This window comes from Rana temporaria, chromosome 10 (assembly GCF_905171775.1).
Source record: "Rana temporaria chromosome 10, aRanTem1.1, whole genome shotgun sequence".
Classification (NCBI taxonomy): Eukaryota; Metazoa; Chordata; class Amphibia; order Anura; family Ranidae; genus Rana; species Rana temporaria.
In genome coordinates, this window is record NC_053498.1 from 115,120,065 (window position 1) to 115,137,932 (window position 17,868).

At 41.8% G+C, this 17,868-nt stretch overlaps 1 protein-coding gene across 1 annotated transcript in view; it reads left to right on the forward strand.

Annotated features, from left to right (window-relative positions):
- TTC12 (tetratricopeptide repeat domain 12) overlaps positions 1-17,868 on the forward strand; it is a 226,308-nt gene that overhangs the window by 8,152 nt on the left and 200,288 nt on the right. The window contains exon 2 of the mRNA XM_040326012.1: positions 16,316-16,379. Within this exon, the coding sequence (XP_040181946.1) occupies positions 16,328-16,379 (52 nt within the window). The 5' untranslated portion in view covers positions 16,316-16,327. The remainder of the gene's footprint in view (positions 1-16,315; positions 16,380-17,868) is intronic.

Consider the following 17,868-nt stretch of genomic DNA (forward strand, 5'->3'; position numbering starts at 1 on the left):
AATCGCGTTCTGCGATCCACCGACCAAAATCTGGTCAGGGTACCAAAAACCAAATACAAGTCCAAAGGAGAAAGAAGGTTTGCTTTTCAAGGTCCGAGACTATGGAACGCTTTGCCAACCAGCATTCGGTTGGAGGAAAACCACCTGACTTTCAGAAGACAGATCAAAACTCTGCTCTTCTGATGTCATGAGACACGAACAACTAGCGCCCAGAAGCGATTCAGTTCGCATGCGCCGCGCTTTATAAGTTTTTCATTCATTCATTCATTCATTCATTCACTGTATCACTAGGCCCCGCCCCTCAGCGCGCCGCATCACTGGATGTGATTGACAGCAGCACCAGCCAATGGCTGCGATGTTCTCAATCCATCCGCTCTAGCCAATCAGCGGCCAGTCTGAGCGGCGAAGAGGATCTTGGGACCGCACGCAGGACATTCGAGGGGTCAGGTAAGTATAAGGGGGGCTCAGGGGGAACAGGCAGCATCAGATGTTTTTTTCACCTTAATGCATAGATTGCATTAAGGTGAAAAAACATTTTACTTTACAACTCCTTTAAGAGAGAAAGAAGAGAAAGCTAGTAAAGGGGGGGGGGGGAGGGGGCATGGCGGGTAAAGAACAGTTTTAGTAAATCAACCCCTGTATCACATATTATGAAGTTGCCCACATATAAAAAAGGTATTTAGGCCCATATCTACTGTCATGGGCTGCATTCAAAAGCCTAACCCAGCCATGGCTCTCCTAAGTATAGATGTGAACAATCTCCCTCCTAAGTTCAGACCAGGCAATTGGAATATTTTCTTTAGGGTCAGATAGATTATCCTTAGAAAGTGGAAAAGGAATCCAGCTTCTAAGGTTTCTGAAATATTACAACTTGATTTAATTTTGCAGTATTAAAAATACAAAGCCTACTGAATGAGGAGGACAAAAACAATTCCATGCAGCATGGGATGTATGGACAACGTATTGTGTCCCTATCAAAAGACACTAGATCTGCATCTATATCTTTACAATGTATAGGTACATTCTCAAGGACTTATGCCTTGTACACACAATCGGAATTTCCGTTGTGATAAACTCCGACTTATTTTTCCGACGGAATTTTGTTCAAGCTGTCTTGCATACACACTGGGGTAGATTCAGATAGATTAGCGGATCTTTAGATCCGCGTAATCTATCTGATTTACGATCCGCCGGCGCAAGTTTTTGAGGCTAGTGCTGTATTCAGAAAGCACTTACCTCAAAACTTGCGGCGGCGTATCGTAAATCCCCTGGCGGAATTCAAATTCCGCTGCTAGGGGGCGTCTACATTTTAAATCAGGCGCGTCCCCGCGCCGATCCAACAGCGCATGCGCCGTCCGCGATTTTTCCCAGCGTGCATTGCTCCAAATGACGTCGCTAGGACGTCATTGGTTTCGGCGTGAGCGTAACTTGCGTCCGGCCGTATTTTGAATCGACTTACGCAAACGACGTAAAAATTCAAAACTCGGCGCGGGAACGACGGCCATACTTAACATATGATACCCCTCACATAGCAGGGGTAACTATACGCCGGAAAAAGCCAAATGCAAGCGACGTAAAAAAAAGCGACAGGCGGGCGTTCGTTTCTGAATTGGTGGAACTCCTCATTTGCATATTTGTCGCGTACAAAAAATGAAACGCCACCTAGCGGCCAGCGGGAGATTGCAGCCTAAGATCCGATGGTGTAAGTCACTTACACCTGTCGGATCTTAGGGAGATCTATGCAGAACCTGATTCTATGAATCAGCCGCATAGATCCGACCGTCGCAACTCAGAGATACGACGGCGTATCAGGAGATACGCCGTCGTATCTCTATCTGAATCCGGGCCACTGTCACACCAAATTCCGACCGTCAAGAACGCGGTGATGTACAACACTACAACGAGCCGAGAAAAATTAAGTTCAATGCATCTGAGCATGCGTCGAATTGATTCTGAGCATACATGTTTTTTTCTCCGTCGGAGTTCCATACAGACCAAAACTGAATTTCCAATAGAATTTTTTTCCATCGGAAAAAAAAGAGAACATGTTCTCTTTCTAAGTCCGTCGGAATTTCCGAAGTAAAAACTCTGATGGGGCACACACACGGTCGGAATATCCAATGAAAAAATTCCGTCTGACTTTTCCCATCGGAAATTCTGATCGTGTATACGCGGCATAACTTATACTGTCTTGTCACTACCATTTTTTTTTCTCATTGGTTCTATGAATAAAGATGCTTTGTTAAACACAAATGATTATATACTGGTAACTTTGGTGTACTTAGGATGGAACATCTTATTACATTGTGTTTGTCTAATTGCCTTTTCCTGCGAGGATTGTTTACTCTTTACACCGAATTCTGTACAGAGGCTTTGTTTCTGTAATTGCTTGATTGTATTTTGGATGTCTAACAAAGAATGTCAGTTTCTACTTTTACTGTACATCCTAATTTGTAATGTATACAAAAAACTCAATAAAAAAGAATAAGTAAAAAAAGAAATGTTTTACATTTTACTTTAAGGAAAAAATTGCAGATACAGAATGAGGAACTAAAACAATAATTCCTTAAAGCATTCCAATCCTGCAATGTCATACCTGGAAGGGGAGGGGCTTAACCCACTGTCACTACTCTCCCGCTGTAGATGCTTGCAGTGCTGTACCCACACCGTGCCTGTGGTCAGGGTTACTTGAGGGATTCCTTTGGGACTTTTGCAGCACATGACTTTGACTTTAGTCCCTGGTTCACATTGATGCTACTTTGAAATTGCACTACTTCACTTGATTTCAAAGTAGCAAGGTCAGGGCGGTTTCAGGTGCTACTTGAGAGACTCATGTGTGGCTTCATACACAGATGTCTATTAAAGTTGCACCTGAAATCGGCAAAAGTAGTGCAGGAACTATTTTTGCAAATCGGTATGGTGCTGCAAAATCGGTCTTGCACCTATTTGGAACCGTGCCATTGCCGCCAATAGGCTGTGACTTGTCATGTGATTTGATCTCTCAAATCGCATTACAAATTGCTCCAATGTGAACCTATTCTTATATTTGTAAGTATACTTTTTTTTAAATAAAAATTCATTTTTGACATACTTGACCATGGCTGTGTTTGTGCCACTCTTTCCTTTTTTGTCTCATCAAATAAAAGTTTAATGCTTTTTAAAATGAAATGGTCGCATGAGAAGCCATTATTTTAGTTTCTAAAGTGAGAATGTGGAGTTTTCCTTTTAAGTAGGAGAAGGTAACTTCATGTTGGACATCTTGGACATAATTTACATCTCTGTGGAAGCTGCTTTCTCAAGCATTGTGTTGCTACTCTGTCAATTCTATAGCTCTTCATTGTAAAATAAGAGCAATCAGTGGTTGGCAGACCTTTAAGGAGCTCAGGGCACTGGTCCATATGCCCATTCATCATTATCGCATGACATATGCCTATAAATCATTTGCTAGTGTTACTAATAGCTTGCATTATACTGTAGCTGGTATACCAGGTGTGCACTCAAACTGCATTACATTGCTTATATAATGTTGTGTGTGTTTGTTGGGGGCAATCATTTTGATTATGTAGATGTAAAGGATGGAGAGGTTTCTCCAACACGGTGTGATAAATTGCATAACTGAATGTCCCGTTATGTACTTTTAATCATGACACCACATTCCAGTAACAGAAAATACTAAGCTGGATATGTAGAAACTGGAGTTTTTTGTAGGTGTCACACCATTTACCATAAAACCTTTGTTATTACCAAACCATAATTTAAAGTGGAGTTCAACCCAAAAATGGAACTTCCACTTTTTGGAACCCCCCCTCTGGTGTCACATTTGGCACCCCCCCTCTGGTGTCACATTTTGGTTCTAACTTTGCTCTCGTCCTGAGCACGTATAAACATACTCCGCGCCTATCCTCCGTAGATACCCCTAAAAGAGAGAGGAAAAGAGAAAAAAAAAAAAGGAATTTCTCTTCTCTCTCCCCCTTCCTCCCCCCCCCCAGGGCAAGTAACCCTCTTGCCCCTCACATATCCTTACTCTTCCCTCCAGAGCACCCTTGGGTGGCGGGAAACACTCACATACACACAGTATCCCCAAATCTCCAAAAAGAAGAAGAGGGAAACACCAACTAAACAGGACAAAAAAAACCCTGGATTGGCTCTCCTCCCCTCGCCCCACCACCAGGGTCAGTCCGTCACTATCTCGGAGGAATAGCATAACCATCCTGCCCATATATACTTAATTTTGTCCCGTTGATCTCTCACTGTATGTACCCATCTCTCCGCCTCCATAATCCTCTCTACCTCCCCCTTCCAATCCATTATCGTGGGGCATCTCGATTGTTTCCAGAATCTAGGAATTAGTGCCTTAGCTGCATTTAGCAAGTGTTGAGTGACACTTCTTTTATAAAATGTAATAGATGATGTCATCCCATGAAAAAGGAAATGTAGTGGGGAGGGCTCTATAGCTCTAAGTATTAACTTTTTTATCCAGGGTGTTATCTCATCCCAAAATTTCTTAATCTTGGGACAGTGCCACCATGTCTAATACAGGTATTTGCTCCCACTTCCTGGCATAGATCACCTTGGTGATCTACGCCACTTCCTGCGCCTACTCTGTACCCCCGCTGTCTTCTGGGAGACACACAGCTCCCAGAACACAGCGGGGACCAGTGAAGGCACGCAGCGTGACTCGTGCATGCGCAGTAGGGAGCGAGCAGTGAAGCTGCAACGCTTCACTTTCTGATTCCCTCACCGAGGATGGCGGTGGCAGCAGTCGATCCTCAAGCGACAGATCGGCTTCAGCTGCCAACATCGCGGGCGCCCTGGACTGGTAAGTGTCCATATATTAAAAGTCAGCAGCTGCTATATTTGTAGCTGCTGGATTTTAATATATATATTTTTTATTTTTTAGTGGGACCTCCGCTTTAAGAAATGTTTTTTACATACCAAAATCACAAAACTCCCAAAAAAACATGGTCACCCCCCAGATAGCAAGGATAACTTGCCACTTGTGGCAGTGTTAAATTGTAAGTCTGTTAACTTGCTGCACATTTTCACTGGCAAGTTGTACACTTGCAGTGCACTTGAAGTACAAGTTCTAGTTGTCACTTTTCCAATTTGTAGCAAATTTGCGTGGCAAGTCTCTAGAAAGAGAAAAGTTGCAGTGGTTAGACTACAGCAAGATCTATGCAAGTCTACAGCATGAAAATTCACCCACAGTGACCCCTGTGGTGAGATGACTATTGCACAACATAACTGAACCAGAAGATGCAGTAGACTTGCAGAATGTTTGCAAAAAAAGTTGATCTGGAGTCATGTAATACAATACCTGCTGTAATTTTGCAACACATTTGTGAAGCCTGTCAAGTCTAGCAATAGCTTAGCAAGCCATTTTCAAACTTGTAGAGCAATTGCTTGCTATCTGGTTCATAGTACTGTAACCGTGTTAATGGTCAATCATTATTCCCATGCATTTACCCTTTTACTTGTAGCCCTCTCCTAGTTAGGGTGCTAGTATGTTAGACACATTTAGTTATTTTTGGCTCCTCTGTAATCAGTGGGGCACCTGTTGATTGATTTGGGCTGTTCTGTGTTTCACAGGCTGCAGGTTTGATTTCTTCACCTGTATTCTAGAATCATAGAGGGCCGGAAAGTCAAATAATCAGTCTGAATATTAATGGGACTGCAGCCAGTCTCTGGGGAGGTGTGCCCAGTAGGTGGCTGAAAAGCACATAAATAGACTGAGGCCTGGAGCAGTGAGTTTCTTGTCTTACTGGAAGAGTCTGGGCATATTGATGGAATTTGCTGCATGATCATCGAGTTTCCAGCTGTGTTGTAGCTGGGGGGGGCTACTTGCAAAGTCTTTGCTAAACTAGACTCTGGTCTAAAGAACTCACTGAAGAGTGCCGGGTGGAAGTTGAAAGTTGCCCTGGAGCATTGTGGGCATTAACCTCTCCCTCAATACAAAGTAAGTGTCTGGTGGATACTGGAAGGAGGCATCCGGTGATCCTGTGACATTGTCAGTACCAACCCAAGCTCAAAATCCTAGTGACTGCATGCTGTTTATTGAGGCTGAAATTGCCAGTGGCAGCCTTTTTGGAATAGTCTAGTACCTACTAGACATGTGCATTCGTTTTTCGTCCACATTTCGGGTATTTTCGTTATCATTTTAACAAACGAAAACGAATGCGCAGAATCTGAAATTCGAAAGATCCAACATAAAAAATTAATTTATTTTAATTTTCGTTGCTACAACAGTTCGATATAGATAGGAGATTCGACATATAGACAATAGTAATCTGTGTCTATCGAACCTGTGGTCGAATGTGCCTAACCTAACTCTATTAGATTATTCTACATAGAGAGGAAAGATTCGACATTATGGAGCAGGGTTGGGGTAGACCATTCGACATGAATGACGAAGATTCAATGAAGAAGCGAAAAACATACAAACGTTGAATCTGTCATTGAAGGCTTATGGTGTCTGTCGAAAGTTCTAAGAAGATTCGACAAGCAGCTAAACTGTACGAGGCCAAATGCTCGGCCCATAGGCTATAGAAGAATTTGAATGTTGGTTGACTAGTAATAATAATTCATAAATATAATTATTACTGGTCATACAACATTAGAATTCTTCTATAGCTTGTAGGCGGAACATTCGACCGGAAATGTACGATTGCGGCATCGTACAATTTAGCTGCTTCATCTAATCTTCTTAGAACATTCGACAGACACCATAAGCCTTCAATGACAGATTCAACCTTAATTCGGATTTTCAGACGAATGCATTTTTTAACAAAACAAAATAAATAAAAACGAATTTCAGGAGTAACTAAATAAATGTATTTTTTGGACGAAAACGAAATGCCGAAACAAAATATTTCAGTGTGCACATGTCTAGTACCTACAAGATTTAATTCTGGTCACTTTCTCCCTTTGCTCTGGACATGAAGAAGCTTTGGACAATAAAGTGTGTCCTTTTGTTACTGTTAATGATTCTAGAGTACCCTAGAACACACTGCACCCTTTCCAAGTTTATTCTGCAATAAAAAAGACATCCACTAGACAGATTTCTGAGCCGGAGTGAATGGACTGTTTTCTGTGTGCCTTGCTACTGTTGCACTATTGTGGAAAAGAACTGGTTACATACAGTGGCTCCTGAGGGGGTAGCGCTAAATCTATTTACAGTTTGATATGAAAACTCTGACATATAAATGAAACAGACTTTATCTTGCAGAATGCATTGGTGTTTTGATTGTAGGATGGCTTTGGATATGATTGTATGGTGGCTAATTGCTATGCCTTTATCAGACCCTATAGGAATATTGTTAATCATGGACACATAATTTTAATAATAATATTACATTATTTGTCATTGACAGTGCTGATGCTGAACAGCTCCTTCATTTAGAGTAGATTTGTCACACTCACGTAGACTGTGCCTACTTGCAAACCTGTATTATTTTTGTATAGGAGTTCTGAACCTTGTGTTGGTTTGTTATTATATATGGTATACAGCCCTTGCGGTTGCTCACCAAGAACTGAGGAGTCCTGCTGGACCTTAGGAGGAGTTTGGTAAAAACATTGAAAAGACAGGACTGATGAAACTAGTTTGAGCAGTGCATAAAATATTTTCTTCTGTAACAAGTTCAACACTCCCTCTTCAGTATAAGAATATTTTTTTTCTATTGTCTTGATTTTGGCCCTGATGAAGGGGAATGTTGAGCCCCTGAAATGTGTTTTTGTTGCAGAATAAAATCTTTTATTGACTGCTTGCACTCAAGCGGGATGGAAAAATGTTGAAGGGAGTGTAGCTATCCGCAGTGTCTGGTTCACAGACCTGTAGCTTGTCAATCAACAACTAGCTGCACCTAGTTCTTCTCAGTGCTTTTTGTTGCTGAAACCCTCCCACTGTTGGCTGCAGTATCTGGGAGGGAGAGCATCTGAAGGATAAATAAAGGAGGCGTTGGCACAGTAAAGGAAGGCAAAGGAAGTTGTTTTACTTCCTTTATAAGACATTATATAGTAACTGGATTTAGGGCTTGCTTAGACTGTCATACAGGAGACTTTAGTAGAGTTGAGCGGACACCTGGATGTTCAGGTTCGGGTCCGAACCCGGACTTTAAAAAAAAAGTTCGGGTTCGGGAACCCGAACCCGAACTCCGAACCCCATTGTAGTCAATGGGACACTGACTTTTAGAAAAAAAATGCGCGGAGGTCCCCGCAAATTCAATAACCAGACCCTTTAGGTCTGGTATGGATATTAAGGGGAACCCCCGCCGTCAATTTAAAAGAAAAATGACGTGCGGTTCCCCCTAAATATCCATAACCAGACCCTTCAGGTCTGGTATGGATATTCAGGGGAACCCCGCCGTCAATTTAAAAAAAAAATGACGTGCGGTTCCCCCTAATTATCCATAACCAGACCCGTTATCCGAGCACGTTAACCTGGCCGGCCGCAGAAAAGAGGGGGGGACAGAGTGCGGCCCCCCCTCTCCTGAACCGCACCAGGCCACATGCCCTCAACATGGGGAGGATGTCCCCATGTTGATGGGGACAAGGGTCTCATCCCCACAACCCTTGCCCGGTGGTTGTGGGGGTATGCGGGCGGGAGGTTTATCAGAATCTGGAAGACCCCTTTAACAAAGGGGACCCCCAGATCCTGACCCCCCCCTGTGTGAAATGGTAATGGGGTACACTGGACCTCTACCATTTCACGAAGGAAGTGTAAAGTCTTGTAAAAAAAAAAACACACAGCCTAAATTGGGAGAAAAATTTGTTGTAGTGTTAAACATTTTTTTATAAGAAAAGAGTAATAGGTATTTGGAGAAACAAACAACAGTTAAATGATATTGTTCATATTATCTGCACTAGTTAACAATAAATCTACAGTATGTCCAGCCGCTATGTGCAGAGGGGACATATCCATTTTTTTTTGTCTGTGTTGCTGTTTGAATCTTCCCCTTTATTCCTGACAAAAGTGCCCTGAACAGTAAAAGCACAACAGGGATTCTAATTATTCTCCATTCTGTCTAAAACAAAAAAAAAGTGTTTGCTGGGCATACATTTTTAAGGTTCAAATCAAATGTTTAATATATGGGGGCTACAGATTTGTGTTATTGCCCTCTTATTACAAATCAGCTGCAGTCCATGAAAGGTCTGTCTTGCAGTGATTTTAGAGATGTGTAGCTCAGCAGAGAAAGGTACTTTTTGCAGCATTTAAAGCTGTCTATAGAAACACATCTGTTTTTCAAAAACTATAGGTATCTATACATAGAACCATATAATAACTTCTAGTTCTGCCAAATTATTACTGACAAGCACTTCATCCATCTAAAAGCGTTCAGCATGGGTGCATGACAATGTGGCCTGTCCTTGAAAATTATTATAATGTTATTTAACTCCTAATGTATTACCAAGTCAATATATGGCCTACAAGGTTCATCCCTTTCATGGGCTTTGCTTTCTTAACCTGGTGGAAAAATAAAGGAGATTAATTCCTATAGCTGGCCATACGTGTAAAGACCTAAGCACTTTATCAAGTAATCTCTAATTCTGGGAAAATATGTAGAACACACAACCAACTGTCTAATCCTACACAAATATGGGCAACACAAAAGTGTGTGGAGCAAAGTTTACTCCAAAAAAAGGTCTTTAAGGCTCCCTTAGCAGAAGTTTAGGCGAGTTTAGGAGAGTTTAGCATTTTTTTTTCTGCAAGAAATAAGACTTGCTAACGAGAAGGTTTTTTTTTCCTGCCTTTTAACACGAAACTCAAAATATGCCTCTAATTGTCCTAATGTGCATGGACACATAGGATAACATTGAGCTGCTTCTACAGGCAAAACACAAAACTCCTGTAGAAGCAGCTATTTTTAAGCAAGTGTGCATGGTGCCTTAGTCTACTTTCATTTATCTATGATCAGATTGTTAACTTTCTGGCAAAATTTGGGTAAAGGTCCAGTTTAACACTGTTGGTGAGAAGAAAGTCTCAACTTTGAATGAAGAAGAAAGTGGGAAGGAGTGCTATATGGAAAGTTTTGCTGGAGCGGGTATCAGCTGAGTACAATCCACATTGCTCTCAAACAAAATGCTTATAATTTTTGGGCATACAACTCATTTAATAACTAATATTACAGACCTGAAAGATCTAGAGTAATTGCTTTTGTATCTGTTCTAAAGTGTTTTTATGTTTCACAAGTTGATCCCACAATATAGCAAATGTTAAATGACTTCACCAGAAGACATATAGTTTAATACGAACACTCAACAAATATTGATGTTACCATTTAATTAACATTTATTTAGAGCAATAATCTGATTATAATAGAATTGATTAAAAAGTAATTTAGATAATTCTTTAGATCAACAACACTAACAAGATTTATTGTGTATTCCTGTTGTAATCACAAAAGGAAATTACAAGATTAATTCCTGTAAGAGTTACCTTCCCTTTCAAGTCTTTTCTTTATTCTACAGTATATTAGTTTCCAACTAAAATAAAGGAGAAAACATTAGGATTCAGAAAAACCACAACTGAAGTAGTTCTCAATCTGTCTCTTGTCATGATTCACTGCAATAAAACGTCAAATGTTGGAGACATGTAGCATATTTATACATTGTAAAGCTGCAGTCTCCTACCATTCACCGGACAGGATCACCCAGGAAAACTCCAAGCAGGTTTGCCCTGCCCCTTTTTGTATTCAACGCAGAACTACTTTGTACAGCAAGTCTATAGCATAAAAAAGCAAAACATCCGCCTGTCTGAGCCACTAACTAAAATTATGTCAGTTTTTGCCTAACATGGTGCCCACTAATGGGTTTCCCAAAAAAAACAGGCAGCACATTTTTAGTCTTATGTCAGCGCTTATCTCTTTTACCAACAGCAGAGGGAAACATATAACTAAGGGCCAGTGGATAGCTGATACTTATAATTGAGGTCCAGCTACCAGGAAAAATGTGTGCCAAGGAATGGAGCCCAGACAGAGCTCTAGAAAGCCGCCAAGCTCCAGGATCTATACCAATTCTTATGAAGATCTGAGAAAACAAAAAGTTTTCTTTATAGCAAATGCAAATACTGGAGCCCCCTCAGGATTAGGTGAGAAATCTAGGTGACACATATATGACATCCATAATTCTGCCTAACAGTGCCTCACATGACCCCCCTCCACCTGTGGAAAGAAGCACTTTGTTCCAACATACAATGAACACCTGATAGACCATTAGCATTCTGGGTCTCTGGCAACATTTTCCATACATCTGAAATGGCTTTTCTCTAAGCTTCTGGTACCCACTAAAGTTTTAACTTTACTTTCACGTGAGGCTCAATGTCATGATAAATTACTTTAGTTCAGCCAGGTAATTCTGAAAACATCACTCGCAAGAACTCTCTACCCAACTGAATCTGAGTAAAGACAGAATCTCTGTTATATCTTTCTCTGGAACTTTGATTCCATCTACTACCTGAGACAAAAGTGAACTCCCCTCACGCCTAAGGGTAAAACAAATATTAATGCCTAGGCACAATTTTGCAACTTTGACATGTTAGTAAAATCGTACATATCATCACAAATACGTTGTGCAATAAGATGGATTAGACCTTGGGCTTTCATTTGGTGGTAAATAGTAATGGATATTTCCTGATTTTTATTTTATTTTTTATTATTATTAAAGGGCAACTGTCCCAAAACAGTAAATACATTTATGTAGTTGTATATTTCTTGTTACTACCATACCACAGAACTACCGTAATTAAAAAAAAAATAATCCGGCCCAAAATATTCTGACTTTGACCTTGACCTTTGACTCTTACTTGACTCAAACACTAACCTAGATTAAACCTTGATCTAGGTATTTTTTTTCTCTCTCTGCAAGGAGAGAGAAAGATACAATGTATGTTTCCTCTTCATTCACAGAAAGAGAAGCACAGTGGCTGATCACTGTGGTAGCCAATCAGTAGCTACCACAGTGATCAGGTGATCAGGAATCGGGAGCTCCAGATTCCAATCGTTAGTACGGGACCCAGGGCTCTCTGTGAGACCCTGGTCTCTGTGCTGGTAGCGCGCTGACAGATACGCATATATATACTGCCCCATGGTGAAAAACCCAGTCCAGTGAGGTTGCCTATAAGTGTTATTTTGGCATCAAGGGGTTAATATTTTTTGATAGAGTCTGATCCTGCCTTCATATGTCAGGTCACTGACCGTCAAACAAGCATGTAGACAATGAGATCTGAATGCCTGCATTGTTAATATTATCTCAGTGGCTCGTTAGGTAGTAAATCCGGAAACCGGACATCAGCCCTGAAGCCTGAATCTTTTAAATACAGGGTAGTGTTAATATTTGTATCCTTAAGCCTGGTAAACACGATGAGATTTTGAGACAAATGTTTGTCCATTTATTTTGCATGCTTGTACAGTATCCATATTGGAAAATAAGAGGTTACTAAAGTTATGAAAATTCTCCTACAACTAAATACAAATTTGGAAGTACTGCAATGTATTTTTATTGTATTTTCTGACAAAAACTGTACAGATTAAACAAAAATCATATCATCTGGTATCATAGGAGATGTTTTTTCCCTTTGGTTATTTTTGGACGAACTGTTGTGGTCGGCTCTTGAAAGCTTGGTACTAATGATCAGATTATTGAACAATCGCTTTGAAAGCAGTATCTTTCATCCTATTTTCTGATCATGTGTACTAGACTTTACAGGCTCATTTCACAGCTTTAAAAAAGATCCTTCATTATATATATATATATATATATTTTTTATACTGCTATGTCTCTTATAGGACAAAGTACAGGCATACCCCAGTTTTAAGTACACAATGGGGTTTATTTACTATCAATGAAAAGTGCTAAATAAGGCTCATTCTACTTAGAAACCAATGAGCTTCTAACCCCAGCTTATTCAATTAAGCCTGGTAATAAAACCTGGAAGCTCATTGGTTTCTATGCAGAAGTGAGCCTGATTTTGCACTTTCCAGTGATAGTAAATAAACCCCATTGTGTACTTAAAAGTGGGGTATGCCTGTATATGTAGTACTTTGTTCAATGTTGCTAGGTGCTTCATGACCCTATGCTATGAGGTCCAAATTGTACCTTCTCCCACCCCCCCCCCCCCCCAAGGCGGCTCTAGCAACCACTTAGAAGACAGCACTTCATAGCGGCAGCTTGTCTTGGCTCTGAGCACTTTCCCAGGAGAAGCAGCGGCAAGTGGAATACAGAGGCTGATAGGTCCCTCTCCCTTTGCTTTCCTCTTGCCACTGCTTGTCTTGGGAAAGTGCCCTGATCCAAAGCAAGTTGCTGTTATGAGGCATCTGTCTCCTTCCTATCTGTTGTCAGATCTTATTTGTCAAAAAGGGTTAGGGGTGCACTTTAAACCTCATAACTAGGGTTAGGGAGCACCTAGCAACATGGGAAAAAGTACTACATAACATAACAAATGTACAATGATAGATCTTATTTAAAAGTCGCTGATTAGGTACAAGAAATTAGTCAATATTTAATCTTCCAGGGCAAACTTCCAAGCTTCATTCTTCCAGGTCATTCCCTCACTAATGAGGATAGCAGCTCTAGAGCTTGCACTTTTAAAAAGCAATAGCTGGATTCAAATAGACCGCTGCATCTTTGCGGCGGCGTAGCGTATCGTATTTACACTACGCCGCTGTAAGTTAGCTAGGCAAGTACTGTATTCACAAAGTACTTGCCTGTTAAGTTACGGTGGCGTAGCGTAAATGCGGCCGGCGTAAGCGCGCCTAATTCAGATTAGGCTGAGGGGGCGTGTTTTATGGTAATGGGGGGTGACCTGACGTGTACATATCCCAGTGTGCATTGCGGCAAAGTACGCTGCAAGGACGTATTGGTTTCGACGTGGACGTAAATTACGTCCAGCCCTATTCACGGACGACTTACGCAAACAACGTAAAATTTTCAAAATTCGACGCGGGAACAACAGCCATACTTAACATTACTAGTCCAGCTATTTGATGGAATAACTTTACGCCTAAAAATGCCTCACGTAAACGGCGTATCTATACTGCGACGGGCATGCGTACGTTCGTGAATAGGCGTATCTAGTGATTTACATATTCTACGCCGAGCGCAATGGAAGCGCCACCTAGCGGCCAGCCTAAATATTGCACCCTAAGATACGATGGCGCAAGCCGTCGTATCTTAGATACTTTTAAGTGTATCTCAGTTTGAGAATACACTTAAACTTAGGTCAGCGCAGATTCCGAGTTAGGTCGGCGTATCTACTGATACGCCGGCCTAACTCTATATGAATCCACCTAATAGTTGGCTTTTGCAACATAACATTTTTCCCATCTGCCTCCCTTCTCTCTACAGTTACAAAATTAGAAACAGCTGAAGATGAGACGTAAGTGTAGCGCTACCCCCCTCAGGGACACTTTAAAGAGTGGTACCTCACTAGTTGCAAGTCCTCAGACGTCTCTAACACCCTGGGTTCCAACATTCTTGTTGTGACCAGAGACACTTAAAGACACACACAGTTAAGTAAAATAGTTGAATCCAGTTTACTGAGATATTAAGAGCATAGAAATAAGTCACATGAAACTTGTCACTTGCAGAGAATTCAGTATGACAAATAACCTAATAGCAAAACAGTTATATAAAGAATCAATAGCAAATTGCAATATACTGTATGATAAACACTTACACAGGGTCAAGAAAGGTCTTTCTTTAAGTTGAGATCTATATTTATAGGCCAAAGAAGAGTAGGGGAATGACCCTATTTATATCAGACCTCACCCTTCTTTACCCCAACACCACAGGCCCAAGCACCATATGAACACTGTATTTAGCTTGATGTGAATAGTTAAACCCTAAGGCCCGGATTCACAGAGACTTACGCCGACGTATCTTTATATACGCCGCGTAAGTCCATTGATGCGCCGTCGTATCTATGCGCCTTATTCTTGTAATAAGATATGCCTGAATTCTGGCTTCCTACGACCAACGTAAGTCTCCTACGCCGTCGTATCTTGGGTGCATATTTACGCTGGCCGCTAGGGGCGCTTCCGTTGATTTACATGTCGAATATGTAAATGAGCTAGATACGCCGATTCACAAACGTACTTGCGCCCGTCGCAGTAAGCTACGCCGTTTACGTAAGGCGTACGTTTGGCGTAAAGATAAAACACCTCTATAGGTGGCGCAGCCAATGCAAAGGTATGGACGACGAAACAGCCGTTGGATTTTACGACGTTTACGTAAGTCGTACGTGAATGGGGCTGGGTGTAGGTTACGTTCACGTCGTTGCCATTGAGCCATCGTATCTTAGGGCATAAATTCGACGTGATTTTGAGCATGCGCACGCATGCGCCATTTTTTCGGCGCTTCATTTACATGGGGTCACGATTCATTTTAATACAACACGCCTACTACCTGCCTACTTTGAATTAGGCTGGCTTACGCCGACCCATTTACGCTACGCCGACGTAACTTAGGGAGCAAGTGCTTTGTGAATACTGGCCTTGCCTCTCTATTTTACGTTGGCGTAGCGCAAATGAGCTGCGCTACACCCGCTCAAATGTACGCCGCTCTACCTGAATCCGGCTATAAGTCTTTAAACCAGCTCACTTGGTAAATAGTCTTGGGTAAAAATGTATGCCCTTATAGCACTAACAGCTCTAATCTGTATGCAGTGTCTCTTGTTGTATTAGAACGGGAAAGTGCCCAAGAACTCTTGGTATTGGAGAGTGACGTGGAGCTCCAAGATAGGCATTTGTCGAGCCTGGCTTAAGGGATGGTGTGGTCCTGTGACACACCGTGCTGCAGGTCAGCTTGATCTGGCGTGGATGTGTGAAGACCCGGCCTCCAGGCATCCTCTGGGGGATCAGAAGTACAGTAGCTGGCAGTGGATGCTCCTGCACTTGCATGTGATGACTCTCTCTCTCTCTGGCACAGGCCATAATTCGGCCACAGTACACCCTGACACAGAGTCACTTGCTCTCAGATCCAGACAAGGTCTCAAGTGTGCAATCCCATCCCCATGCAGGCTTTATATCACCTCTCCCAGCCTCCTGTTCTCCTCCAGCCAGCTTGTATTTGTAGTCCAAAACAGTCCAGCTGAATGCAAAACTGGGCTCCCTGGACTACCTGGGGAGGACACCACATCCCCACCACACAAGCAGGTAAGTGTCAGACCACCCCCGGGGGGGTGCTATCTCAGTGCCTCACAACCTAGAGAAGTGTTGTTTGTTTGCCGCCGCCCGAAAGAAGAACCCACCAGCTGCCACTGGTGTTGACACAAAAAGGTGTGATGCTCTTGCTGGGCTTTTCACACATCTTTTTCTCATTTCAGAATTCTTCAGAAATGTCTGTAGATGCAAAGCTTGACACATTTTTGAAAGATGTGGATGAACTAGGTAAGTTTTTGTGAATCACATTTTTCTAGTCTCTTTTCTGTTCTTCAACATGTTTGTTATACTGTATATTGTCAAACTATTTTAAACTATTTCTGAATGTCAGGGACAAACATTTTTCCTTTACAGGCTAAAGTACCGAGATGACATAATAAAGATAGCAAAGTAAATCTAAACCCATTCACAAAAATGTAACATATTAATGTTGTTTTAAAAGGCATTGTATTATTATTATTATTATTATTATTATTATTATTTTTTTTTTTTAATCTACAACTTTTATCAAACCTATACCGTATATACTTGAGTATAAGCCTATATCAGCCTATACGTTTTTCAGAAAAAATGTTTGTGCTGAAAATGCCCCCTCGGCTTATACTCGAGTCACCTTTTTGCGCCTGATCTCCCAGATTTTGGGGACCCAGTACTGGCCGGTCGTGGGCCCCCTGGACCCCAAACTTGGCACACATATAGCTGTACTCTACAAGTGTGCAAAGTTTGTTGTCCGGTGGATCTACTGCCAGGGAGCACCAATTTTTCAAATCAGGCACCCCTTCCATAGACTCCCATGTTAAACAGTAATTTCTTCGGTAATTTTGGGGACCCGGTACGGGCCGGCCGTAGGTCCCCTGGACCTGCAACTTGCCACACATGTAGCCCCAGTTCTTCTCTACAAGTGTGCACAATTTGCTGTCTGGGGGACCTATGGACGGGCACCCCTTCTATATACTCCCATGTTAAATGTAAGTCTAGTCATGGACACAGTGAGGCATGGGCACAGTGAGGAATGGACACAGTGAGGCCTGGGCACAGTGAGGCATGGACACAGTGAGGCATGGGCACAGTGAGGCATGCACATGGACACAGTGAGGCATGCAGATAGACACCTTAGGCTTATACTCAAGTCAATACGTTTTCCCATTTTTTTGTTGTGAAATTAGGTGCCTCGGCTTATATTCGGGTCAGCTTATACTCACGTATATACGATACTTGCCTATTTTGCCAGAAATGTCCTTGTTCAAGTCCTTCCTGTTATGTGGTGACAACACTCTGTCCCTGTCTTCCACTTGTTCTCACGCATTGTCACCAATGCCACATGTGCTGGATGTGGAGACTATTAGCAGGTGTGTCAATTGCCTCTTCTGTTGTTGCTTTAATGAAGCCTGTTTTAAGCAGTCACATGCAGTTGCTACTGGAATGTATGCATGTATATAAGAAGTGGCTGCAAGAGACTGGTGGAGATCAGCTGAGCTGGCATGCAAAAAAGATAAAATAAAGATAAAGACAGTGTTTTTTACAAGACAAAAAACACAGTTAGGCCGCGTACACATGATCAGTCCATCCGATGAGAATGGTCTGATGGACCATTTTCATCGGACCAAACCGATTGTGTGTGGGCCCCATCGGTTAGTTATCCTTGGGTCAAAAAATAGGAACTTGCTTTAAAATTGAACCGATGGACGCCTAACCGATAGGTCAAAATTGATCGTTA